We start from the raw sequence: 12,809 nt of genomic DNA, 5'->3' as shown, positions 1-12,809 counted from the left end.
GTCTGGCTATCTTATACCTAGTATCTCCACCAAACTGCCTGTTTAAATGGTTTTTATTGAGTACTAGAACCACCCCCAGGTGAGGCAGCTATCCTGAGATTGTCCCATCCAGGTTTACATTTAAGACAATCTTTGTTTCAGGGATAATCCAAGTTGTGAACAACCTTACAAAGGAACCAGGAATGATCTTTGTAAAATAAGGTGTAACCTAACACTAGATCTAGACTCAAGAGAAGAATTGTTGGGCCATCCCTAATTTTGTTTCCCAAGCTCGTTTCTACAGGGCCTTTATTATTTTGTGACCTTCTTTTGTAGATGTGTATTTCTCCCCACATTGCTGCTGTTCTGTCTAAGTCTTTGTTCTTTCCCCTCTGCCTTAAGAACAGTAAGCCACCTAGGGTTGTTCCCATAGGATTCAGAACAGTAGCAGAAATGCTGCAGAATTGCAGTTGTCCAGCTGTGGCAAAGAGAACAAGCCTGTGGCTGCAGGGCTCTGGCTTTTGGGATCATTTACTGCAGCAGCAAAGCCAGCAGATGCTTCCTTGATTGCCTCTCCCACCTCTCCTCTGTTCTTTCCTACTTGCCTGAGTTTTTATTCCCTTTCTTTGTCAGTTCCTTCTGCATAGACTTTTTCCTTTGTCTGGAATGAGCTCTACTCCAAATTCTGGTGTGGACTGATTTTTTTTTTTAGGTAAATGATATGAAATAGTCCTATTTGCTGATCAAATCTCACTGCAGCAGATTTCTATGGTGTCACAATTGAAACAACAAAATATCGACACCACAAGTTCATCGACTTCTACAGCTTATCTTGGAATTTTTTTATAGTTCATCTCAAAGATGGGTTAAGGTTTACCAGCTCCATGGTGGTGGGTCTAGATTGAAAAGCTCCTTAGAGCTTTGATTTTCACTGTTGTTAAAGCCACCATGTGGATTTTCACTGTGTATCTTCCTAAGGCAGACACTCCTTTTTCTAGACACCCTCACAACTGCTATTCCTCTTTCTATGATTTGGGGTTATATTCTCTAATGTTCACAATTGGGTACAAGGAACTTCAAGAGATGTATTGAATTGCAGACAAAAAGTTATAAAGTTGCTCATGATGTTTCAGTCACAATGTTTGAGCATCCCTCAAACTTACACTAGTGTCTACTTCCTTCTACCAATGCCCCCAGTTTCCCTCCCTTCCCTAGCCTGCCTCTATGGTAGAATACCTCTCTTCTTTAGGTCTTTTAAGTACTCTGTATTTCAATACTATTATTGAAAGAGTATCAAGCATGTCACTTTATTTCTTTTGAGCACACTGCTCTTGTCCACGCCTCAATATCATTGTTATAGTGATTCCTTCCCTGACCTAAGTAACCTCCCCCAATTGTGAAAAGCTTTCTGTTAAGTACCAGTTCTCCTGGCCTTCATTTCTATTGTCTTTGGATATCCTTCTCCAACTTGATGTTTTTATAACCCATAAGTAAGTAGGATGCATGGAACTTTTTTTTTTTTTTGCTTTTTGACTTTGGGGTCACACTTGTTACTCCTGGCTCTGTGCTTAGCAATTGCTTCTGGCAGGCTCAGGGTGGGGTGGGGGGAAACCATATGGGATACTGGGATTCAAACCATTGTCTGTCCTGGATTGGTGTGTACTAGGCCAACGCCCTACTGCTGTGCTATCTCTCTGGCCCCTACATGGAACTTTTGATAGTATGTGTTAACTATCATCATTATTCTCATTTTACAGATGAAAGGACAGAGGTTGAGTTCCACTGTGTTGCTTACTGCTTGGTATAGAAGTTCCTTAAATGACCCACGTAAGGAAGCACCTACTTAGTGAGGAAAGCAGAGGAAGCCACAGATTGTTTAAGCAGAGAATTTTGGTTCATCTATTGATGAGTATCAGTACTCCTATAGTTTTATGTGCAACTGATTAGATCCCCAGTCTGAAATGTGAGGTCCAGTCTATCCTCTTTCCTCCCACAGAACCAGTTCTCCAGACCTATTATCAACCAGAGTCATGAACACATCATGACAGAATAATCAAAGCACGGATTGTCATTTCATTACCTGTATTATTTATTTATGTATTTATATATTCAAGACCTGTATTATTATTCATGTATTATTATAGTCAATGTAAAGTGGAAATATACTAGAAAATATTTATCTTTAAACTGGGCTTCCTGACCATATATGGTCAATGTTTCTAGAAGTTAATTGAGTTTAAAGAAAAGCTAAACTTATTAATTTATAATCAGCAGGGAAGTGTCAGGTGATTCCCTGATAATAACCAGGGAAACTATCTGAGTGAGTGGGTTTATGGCCTGAAGGTACTTCATGTACTTAATACCAATATCTCACTGTCAGACATTTGTTTATTTTCGTTATCTCCAACTATCTTCCAAAAATCTGAAATTTCCCCAGTGCCACCAGGAGTTAGATCATTAAGAATATAAGTTGTAGAATTTAAGCCTATCTGGCTTTGGGAATGTTGATGCTTTGGTATTAAAACTCTACCTCATGGGGCCGGGCGGTGGCGCTAAAGGTAAGGTGCCTGCCTTACCTGCGCTACCCTAGGACGGACCACGGTTCGATCCCTTGGCGTCCCATATGGTCCCCCAAGCCAGGAGCGACTTCTGAGCGCATAGCCAGGAGTAACCCCTGAGCATCACCGGGTGTGGCCCAAAAACCAAAAAAAAAAAACTCTACCTCATAACATATCAGCCTGTACTCTTAGATACTCAATGGAAGAAGATGTGTTTGTTAATAGAAACTAAAGATTTCACTTAAGGACGTGTATTCTAGCCTCAAATCTAAATCACGTTGCATTTTTCTTAAGAATTGTTGAGATTGTTGACATTGAAAGAAAAACATCATTTAAAAAAGGAACATGTGTCCGAAAATGTAGAACTTGTCTAATATTTAGTACAATACTATTATGCGGATGATCTTGTGGGGGAAACATGGCAGACATAAACAAATAAAACACCAAAAAGGAAAGAAGAATGCACAGCTCATTGATTTGAATATGTTTTAAATTATAGGACAAAATCACCAACTCCTGACCCCAACCAAAATGATTAAGGAGATCCAGATGTTACAGAGATGAAGCCAGTGTTTACATCACATTTGAAAAGCAATCATTATTTAGCCGTGAGAAGGTAGAGAAGGATGTAGCTAGGAGAGAAGGAGAAATGAAGTTAGCTTTATCTGAAAAGGCAAGCAAAACAAACACCTACAAATGATCTGAATTTATATAGGCTCTGCCCCCTAACTTATTATTTTCCACTCACTGAAGCACATTTCCCCAATCTATATCATTTTCTCTAATACAAGTTTGCAAATAAAAATCTATTATTTCTAAGTGGCAATAAATAATTTAGCATCACAAAATTTTGTCATCATTATTTACAATTCTGTTAGTGACAGGGTTCCATGTAGACAATGTCTCAAGTTCATAACCTCTAGCAGAGTATCTGCTTCCTTCCACTTTTGTCTCAGGGCTCCTCCTAAAACTTTCCCTCCTTCCTCTAAAGAAAAAATGTTCATATACTATACCAAGTTTGTGTTAGTGTAGTCTCTCAACTGACTCCAAACTTACACTCAAATAAAATCCGCTTTGACACAGGCTTTTCTCATTTGGATAGTTCTCTGGTAATGGCTCCCATCTGTCAGCCACATCTGCTATTTCATGGGTTGCCAAAGCCAACCGAAGATGGGGCTCTTCCTCTTTGAATTCTACTGACTACCTGTCCTTCTTATCCAAAGATGTATAGGTCCTCATGGACAAAATTTATGAAAACCATATTTACTAAATCTAAAATTAGAAAATTCACAGTCTGGTTGTACTTAGCAACCATTGTTTTACTAGGAGGCTCAATATTTGAACTCTATGAAGTACTAAATGTGGGTGTCTATTAGCTTGAAGACTAGTGAGCATCCAATATTAGTATATTTCTGGAACTTTCAGCTGATAACTTTTTTTGTTTATATTTGGGCCACACCTAGTGATGCTCAGGAGTTACTCCGGGGTATGCACTCAGAAATTGATCCTGGCTTGGGTGACCATATGGGATGCCGGGGGATCGAACCGCAATCTGTCCTAGGTCAGCTGTGTGCAAGGCCAATGTCCTACCGCTGTGCCATGACTCCTGCCCCTGAGCTGATAATTTTAAAGGCAATTATAATCTTTGAAATTTTCAGAATCCTAAGTTAACTCACAGAAACACTTGTCTTTCAGTTTGCAACTGGTCTTCTCCCTTACTGAAGTAAAGTTAATGACTTCCTCTATTGACAGAATCTAATTTACACCCTATACTCATTGCAACTGCCAAATCTTTTATTTGAGGAGGGACACTGAAAAAAAGTAAAGAAGAATGGACAGTCCATGTCTTGCAGTCAGCAGCCCTTTGTCCTGAGACATGAATAAGTGACTTCATGGTCACAGTTCAGAGGCACCACACTGTCCACTTCACTTCTAAATATGGTGTAAAGAAAAATATAGTACAAAGAGATAGTGAACAAATTTATAGAGGCAACCTTATGCTAGATGAGCAAGGCAAAAACAATTTGTCAAGACTAGGGAGTCCAGAAAAGGGTGGCCAGAGAACCAACAGCCTGAGTCTGCTTCGCTCCTAAAAGGTACAGTGAGTTTAGTATGCAACATTCATCAACATGATAGCCGGGCTGTGCCTCTTAAAGATGTAATCTCCAAAACAGTAGATGCTAGTGTTTTTAGAAGTTTTCTTTGCATTCATGCATGCAATATCATCATTATTGTTTTGGTCTTTGGGCCATACCCAGAAGTTCTCAGAGTTTACTCCTGGCCCTGTTCTCAGGGATTACTTTTAGAGGTGTTCAGAGAAACATATGGGGTGCAAAGATAAAACCAGGGCTAGCCACATGCAAGAAAAGCACCTTCACTTCTGTACTATCTTGTTGAATTAAATATTAAATATAAAGTCCTAGAGTTGGTTGTTGGATGATGAGGCCTTTCTCAGTCTGGTGCCTGCAACCCCTTCTTCAGCCCACAGGTTTGTGGGTTCAGGATAACAGTGAAGACATGATATACAGGCAGTCAGATGAAGTTTCAGGAGACATCCAGCCTTTATTACAAGGCTCTAACCGTCATGTGCATATTCCTCTCATGGCCTTTAAACTAAGCAGCCTCTCTGCATCCTCTGCCTCCATCCCGTGTCTCCTCTCCACCTGCTGCGTCTTCCTTGTTGAGTCTGTTCCTTACTCCTCCCACTTAATTACCAACCACAGACCCCTTTCAGCTGTGGGAGGGTCTAACCATTCAGGTAAGATTAACATTTGGCTTTGGGGAGGGGTAACACTATCTCTCTACCACCAGAATTATCATTTTTATAATATCGATAATGCTTTGCATACCACACTTTATTATACCTAAATACAATTTTTAAAAAAGCATCATTGGAGCTGGAGAGATAGCACAGTGGTAAAGCAGTTGCCTTAGATGCAGAAGGACAGTGGTTCGAATCCCGGCATCTCATATGGTCCCCGAGCCTGCCAGGAGCAATTTCTGAGTATAGAGCCAGGAGTAACCCCTGAGCGCTGGCGGGTGTGACCCCCCCCCCAAAAAAAAAGCATCATTAAAGGAGGAATTGCATAAAATGGAATCAGAATTTGAGTTCTGAGGGAAAAAAATCACATGAGAGATGTGTATTTGTATGTTCCTCCCTAAACATTTGAAACCTCTCCACTCTTTTTTTTTTTTTATCCATTTGCAAGAGTACATGTCATGAATCAAGGGACAGGCATCGAAACTGGAGATGTAAAGAAAATAAGAATGATTCTCACTTTCCCCTCCTAGAGCGAGTGCAATAATCACCTCTAGGACCTAACAGCTTCTGGGAGTGCATGATTAGCTACAAGCCTATCAAGTGCATGATTAGCCTACAAGCTACTCAGCCTGTCATTCTGCTCCTTGGTAAAGTATGAGACCATTGGAAACAGAAAGAGTAACCTTGCAGTTGGATGCCCACACTCAAAATCAATACTTCCTGGATCTCTTGTTAGTTCTTTTGTAGTACAACCAGGACTGCATATCTTTGGTTAGTAAATCAGTATTTGAAGTCACATAATGGATGTTAGATAAATATGAATGTAAGCACACTTTTCTGTCATTATATGGGAAAAAGATTTACCCAAACTGATCTACAAATGATCTGTTTTAGAAGTACACACACACACACACACACACACACACACACACACACACACACACACACACACACGCATGTGCGTGCGCGCAGTCACCAGCCAAGGAGAAAGTATATTTGTGACTTCAAGCGGATGGAGAGAGACACCCCAGAGCACTCACCTTACTGCTGTTGTTTCACTGGGAAGTCAAGCAGTGGGGTAGAAGTTCAGAATGTCTCATTTAGTTGAAAGGGTCCCAGAGTTGAATACACCAAGCAAAATGAGATATCTTTGCTGCAAGAGTTGAAACAGCATATCCAATGAAAGGGGAACAGTCCAATTAAGGGAGCTAATCTTGCTTCTTCTTCCTCTGTCTTTTTTTTTTTTTATGCGTTGATGGGACAAGTCAGCACAGTCTTTCAGCTGTTGGCATCTTGGTGTAAAAGAACTTGCCTGTGCTTCCTGGGGTGGCAGCCCAGGCGGCCAGACAAGGTGGGTGTCAGGGGGGGTCCCTCCTGGATGGGGTTTCAAGCTTTCACTGTCCTTCCCCCTGCACTAGGGTGGGAAGGGCACAGGGTGGAGGACGGGCAGATCCTGGCTTCTGGCTCTCTATCGATCCTTTCTTGATCTGGAGGCTAGCTCTAGCCGGCATGGGGTTTGGGGAGACCACATGTGGAAGGCCTTCTCCATAACTTGGGTGCACTGGGAGCCTTGATAGGCTCCCAGCCGTCCCCTCTTCTGCCCCCGGCCTCCAGGACTTCCCTGGGTTCCAGCCCAGGCGGCCAGAAATGGTGGGTCCTAACTTGGGGTGTGCTTAGATTTGCTCGGTTGCACTAAGTTTGTCACTGTCAATTTCTGACCAGTTTACATGTGGAAAACCATGTGGGGGCTGGCACACCCCCACGCACTGCATGTATTAAGAGTATTCCCTATCCTTATGTTATGTTTTGCGCATCCAGAATGTCCATTTTGTATTCTGCCCTTTCCCACACCCCTACAAAGCTCATTTTTACTCCTTAACTCTCTCACTCCCCAAACATCACTAACCCACATTACTCTTTTTTTTTTTTTTTTTTGGTTTTTGGGTCACACCCGGTAACGCTCAGGGGTTACTCCTGGCTATGTGCTCAGAAGTTGCTCCTGGCTTGGGGGACCATATGGGACACCGGGGGATCGAACCGCTGTCTGTCCAAGGCTAGCGCAGGCAAGGCAGGCACCCTACCTTTAGCGCCACCGCCCGGCCCCCCACATTACTCTTTTTAACTTCAGTACTGCACAATCCTAATCACAGACCAAAGCCGTGCATTGTGTGTAACAACCCCCAACTATTTCAAAAGACATAAAATGGACACGTATTTCTTTGGAATATTTTATGTGTTTTTTTCTCTGACAGCTATAAGTCTTACTAAATATTCTCTTATATAGTGACGATTCTAACCACTTTTTATCTTCTCTATGTGAGCTGTTCAATAAGGAATTTTGGTGAAAGAGTCCCCCAGTTTAATGCTGTTGATTAAAGCATGTCATGGGGATTGTTGGACTTGTTCTTATGGCCCCCATATGCGCCAATAATGCCACGTGGCATTGTTCCTTTTTTTGCATAGGCACATTAAAATGGGAAAATACTATACATACAAATAAGATCCTATCTAATAGAGATTAGAACACACAAATCTTGTAGTGCAAAGGGACCTTACACCCTGAACATTGACATAACGACCTGGCACAGGCCTCAGAAGAATGGGCATTATCCATTCACCCCTGAACCAGGGAAGCCATCCACGAAACATCCAAGTTTGTCTATAACATCACCTGAAAGAAATCCTCTACCACGGAAGACCCTACCACTGCTCAGACATCGACCTGCTCAAAAGAGACTTCCCTTAACACTGAGAAGACTTAACAACAACGACCTGCTTACAGGAGAGGGCTCTCTGCATTGCCCTTTAATTATGAGGTGAAACTAGAGGACGCTCCACATCCTGACTTCAATGTAGGATATGAAGATTCCAGGATCTTTAATACAGAAACATGATACCAATAACAGAGACTATGTGAAAAATAAAAGTGTGTTGACACTACAGACAATGTCTTGAATTGGACGATCTAGTTTTCTTGGAGCCTAGAGTTGGTCTTATGCCAGGAAACTTCAGGGGTAGGGTCTCTTTGTATTTAGACCAAAGTTATTCCTTTCCATGCCCCTCATATTTTGGTGGGCCTATGCAAACAACAATTGCCACTCTAACACCGTTTCTACTGTGCTCCTTTGACTCTAATCCTTAAAAAAAACCCACTTAAACTTTTGAGGTTAACTTAAATTAATATGCATGTACATGGAAATGTAAAAAAATACTATGCCTTTAATGTCTAAGGAGTTACATAAGTTTTATGGTCTTAGATTGCCTTGTCTGCTGCTAAGAAATGTTATAATGTATTACAATCTGGGGACTTGAGGGACAAAGTAATTGTACATGGATTCTGTTTTATTTATCTTAATGTTCTTTGGCTGAAAGTTCAAAGTTAAGATATCAGCAAGGGGACTTCTGAGAATTATGTTACGGGTGATTGTCCTTCACTGTAACTTTACCTTGTCCTCTTTCTTTGCATCTTTGTTCTCATAATTAAAAATAAAAAACTAAAAAAGAAAAAAAAGAACATGCCTGTGATGAAAAGAAGGCCAACCCTGCTCAGCTTCCTCATCTGATAAGGATGAGGTTCCATTGTCTGTGACTCTTACAGAGCAAAAATATATACACTGGGCTACAGACAAGACTTGGTGTCTTTAGTCAGAATTGATCACTTCAAACTAAGCACCAGACACACAAGGCAATCAGATATTTGTGCAACCTTCCAACATCATAGCATTAAGATTTTTCTCACTTTATTTTTTGCTGTAAAAGTTTCTGTTAATTTCAGGAACTGGAGAGAAAATACAGGGTTAAGGTGCTTGCCTTGCATGCAGCTGGCTTTGGTTCAAACCCAACACCCTATATAGTCCCCCGACAGCCAGAAGAGATTTCTGTATGCAGATTAGGAGAATATCCTGAGCACTGTAAATGTCAGAAAAACAAATATTTCTACTACTTTTAGATGTATGTCATATTATTTGACTTTTGTACCAATTGTAGAAGGATCACCAATGGTAAGTCTAGTTAATCTACTAACATACATAGTTATAAATTTTGTTTTCTTTGATGAAAATTTTTCATTTCTACATATATGCTTAAGTTCTGGGGTCACACCTGATGATGTTCACAAATTATTCCAGGATTTGTACTCAGAATCACTCCTGTTAGTGCTGGGACACCATATGGGATAAGGGGGTATTGAATCCAGGTCAGCCACATGCAAAGCATGTGTACTGTACTATCACTATACTATCACTCCTGCCCTCTAAATCATTTGTTCTGAGATCATTGTATATTTACATATGTTATAAAAGAGAACCCTTGACCCATTCTTCCCTAATAGTACCATTTTGCAAGATATTGGGATTAGAATCATCCACACATTTGTTCCTTGCATTATGCAAATTAATGCAGCCTTTTGATAAAGAAGCCAGTCCATAATGCCACAATTTGGATGAAGTTTTTAGATAATATTCATGTAGTTCCAGCAAGAAATTCATTTGGTTCAGGACAGTGGTTAACTCACTGGTCACCAGATCCTGGGCCCAGATCAAGATTCTCTCTCACACAATACTTACTATGAAAGAAAAGCTTCTTTACATTTTGTTTCAGTTTATAATTTCCTAAAATTAAGATGATGGAGTGTCCAGAGGGGTAGGAGCCAATGACAAATATGCTAAAATGAAAGAAGAAGTCACTTAATGTGAACAACTGAGAAGAGAGCACGGCAGCAGCCATATAATGAGAGAGAAAGAGGACCAGGAAGGAGAGAATGGACAGAAGAGACTTGATATAGGTGCTACAATCCTTGGAGCCTCTTGCTGTGTTTCTCACTTGTTTTGTATGTCTTATGAGGGAACAGATCAAAATCAGGGCAAAAATGAGGAAGATAAAAAATGGAAGAAAGAACTCCATTGAAAAGAGGACAAGGTAGAAAGCAGGTGTTTCTTGGATTTGAAATGTCACGTTTTTGGAGAAAAGGCTCAACCACAATTCTTTGCCAAAAATCCATGTATATTTGCCATGGAATATAGAAGTTATCATGGCATAAAGCAGAGTCCCAAGGACCAACCAAGGTACCATATTGGAGATCCTCATCTTCAACCAGAAGAATAGCGGGTGAGCAAAGGGGGCAATCTTCACGCAATAGAAAACGCTGAGCCATGTAGCCAGCCAAATACCCATGTCATTTACAAAGATGAACATAGCAAACCCCTCAGGAATGGTTTTGACTTCTATCACAGATAAGACTCCCAGGTGAATATAGGCAATGAATGACTGCATACAAAGCCGGGAAATTGCCAGGCAGGAGAGAAGGAGTTCCAATGGAGTCAATTTTCGCTGTTTGGCCAAATCCAAGCCATTGACAATCATGATGATGCCATTTGCCAAAAGCCCAACAAGAAATTGTATCATGACCACAAAAGCTTTGATGATGTGGTGAGATAGAAGCATTTTGAGGGAAAAAAAGTCTGCTTAAAAACATGCAGTCACATGATTTTTTTCCTCTTTGACAAGACTGGGACCTCTTTTCAGAGCATAATGAAACAATACCAGTAATGAGAACAAGGAAGTTGCTTATATTATGACTGTTTTCTCATGACTGGTTGCATGACAGTCAAATAAGAAAGGCATATTCTAGCAATGATTTGCTTCTTAGTGGCGGCTTTGCATTTTCCCAGTCGACTTGTGTTTCTAGGTCATCAAAAGCAAATGGTGCAATCAGACATGTGGGGGGTGGGAGAAAGTTTTCTGAACAGTAGAACCTCTTCAGTTGTTGTGTTTATCAAGAATATTAATGGTAAATAATTAGACCATTAGATATTAGACATTAGACCATTAGACATTAGACCTCTTATGGAAGAATGTCAAGGCAGTCTTTAAATAATATGTGCAGTGATGTACATACAGCAGGTAGAACACTTGCCTCACACATGGCCAATCTGGGTTTGATACCCAGCATGGTATATGGTACCCTGAAGCAGAACCAGTAGTAAGTCCTGTGTACTGCTGGATGTGGCCTCAACCCCATGCAAAAAGTAGCATTTTGGGGAGGTAGGGAAAATAATCATCTTTGTTATTTTGACAGAATATAACCTGCAACCGAAGAGCCCTGACTGTTCTCAAATATACAATGGTTTAACAATTCAGAGCCATCCTATTTAAAACAATTGCACAATGACTTAAGGGATAAAAGCAAAGTAATTACCAGTACATGGAGACCAATTTATTAAATGTAGGTAAAATGGAAGCCTTTCCATCATGACTGTGGATCTTTATGTGTTCGGCAGGTACCTTGGCAGCTGTCTTTCTGGATATGTGTTGCTTTGTCTGATGTTATCAAAACTTAGGTTGAATCTCACTTGTAGTGAACAGCTGGATGGAAGGGAACCTTCTGAGAATGTTTGTGGCAAAGGGAAGTCTCCAGATAGATCCATCTTTCCTTTCTGGATGTATGTCGATACCCTGAGGTCTCTTCTTTCTTCATATCACAAATTTAGTGAGATTCTGTAAAATATAGAAACACCTTCTAGGAGACTGGGAGGAAGGTAGATTATCAGGAGATTCTATCATAATAAATTGCAGTTCAAGTATTACAATCAGAATCAGGCAATTCTTGTTCTCTTTCCTCTGGCAGAAAGATGAAATGCTTTAAAAAACTTGGACATCACATTCCTCAGCCTGGAATAGCAAAGTAGATGGGCACCCACCTATGAAATGAAGAAACTGAGAACCATCAAAAGAGAGATAAGTGCCCTCCTGACATCTTTATCGAACCATTATCACCACACTCTAGTCACTATCATAGCAGTTACCTGTCCATGACCTTGGGGGCTCCACACTGTGAGGGAACACCTGAGCTTTCTTTTTCTGCCAAGCATCCACTAATTCTCTTGGTGGGTAATGTGTTCTTTCCATTCCAAAATCAGTTATCTAAGGGTGTTCATAAAGAAAAGAATGAGAAAGTCATTGCTAAAGAAAGTTCCATTCTTGGAGATAACTGCTAGTCTTCTGATGCACATGCCATGCATTATGGAAAAGTGGGAGATAAATCTTTATCTGAGATTCATATAGCATAAGTTTGTCTACACCAAAGGCAAATATGAGTAAAAGTACAGAACAACCAAACTTACAGGAAATGAGTGCGCTCAATTCTGCAGTCACATATGGTTGTCTTTTAATTCATGCATCTGGAGTGTGTGTGTGTGTGTTCAGTTCTCATATCTTCTGTGATCACTTTTTTTCAGGGCTATTGTGGAGAGTAAAGGAAATTCTACACAAAAAAAAATTTATTTCATGGAAAATAGGTCTTTTGAGGCCCAAGTCCCATGGAGCAAAAAATAAAAATTCATGAGGCTGATGCTACTTCTCTTTGTTACCAAGAAATAGTTTCTACAACCAAGCTCTCTGTGACCTCAAATAATGGCTCCCGAAAACACACCAATCCTGGCCCACTGCCACCTACTCGCTGAGTCCTGCTGAGCTTGTACTAAAGGCATGTGTGGCCTGAGAGGGCCAAGTCT

At 40.6% G+C, this 12,809-nt stretch overlaps 1 protein-coding gene across 1 annotated transcript in view; it reads right to left on the bottom strand.

Annotated features, from left to right (window-relative positions):
• The window catches only part of TAS2R1 (taste 2 receptor member 1), a 42,936-nt gene extending 32,196 nt beyond the window's left edge, over positions 1–10,740 (bottom strand). The window contains exon 1 of the mRNA XM_049769025.1: positions 9,864–10,740. Coding sequence (XP_049624982.1) covers positions 9,864–10,740 — 877 coding nt within the window. The remainder of the gene's footprint in view (positions 1–9,863) is intronic.
• Between the last annotated feature and the right edge of the window lie 2,069 nt (positions 10,741–12,809).

This window comes from Suncus etruscus, chromosome 2, assembly GCF_024139225.1.
Source record: "Suncus etruscus isolate mSunEtr1 chromosome 2, mSunEtr1.pri.cur, whole genome shotgun sequence".
NCBI classification, from domain to species: Eukaryota; Metazoa; Chordata; class Mammalia; order Eulipotyphla; family Soricidae; genus Suncus; species Suncus etruscus.
The sequence above is the reverse complement of the archived record's forward strand: the minus strand, read 5'-3'. Positions and strand labels throughout refer to the sequence as shown.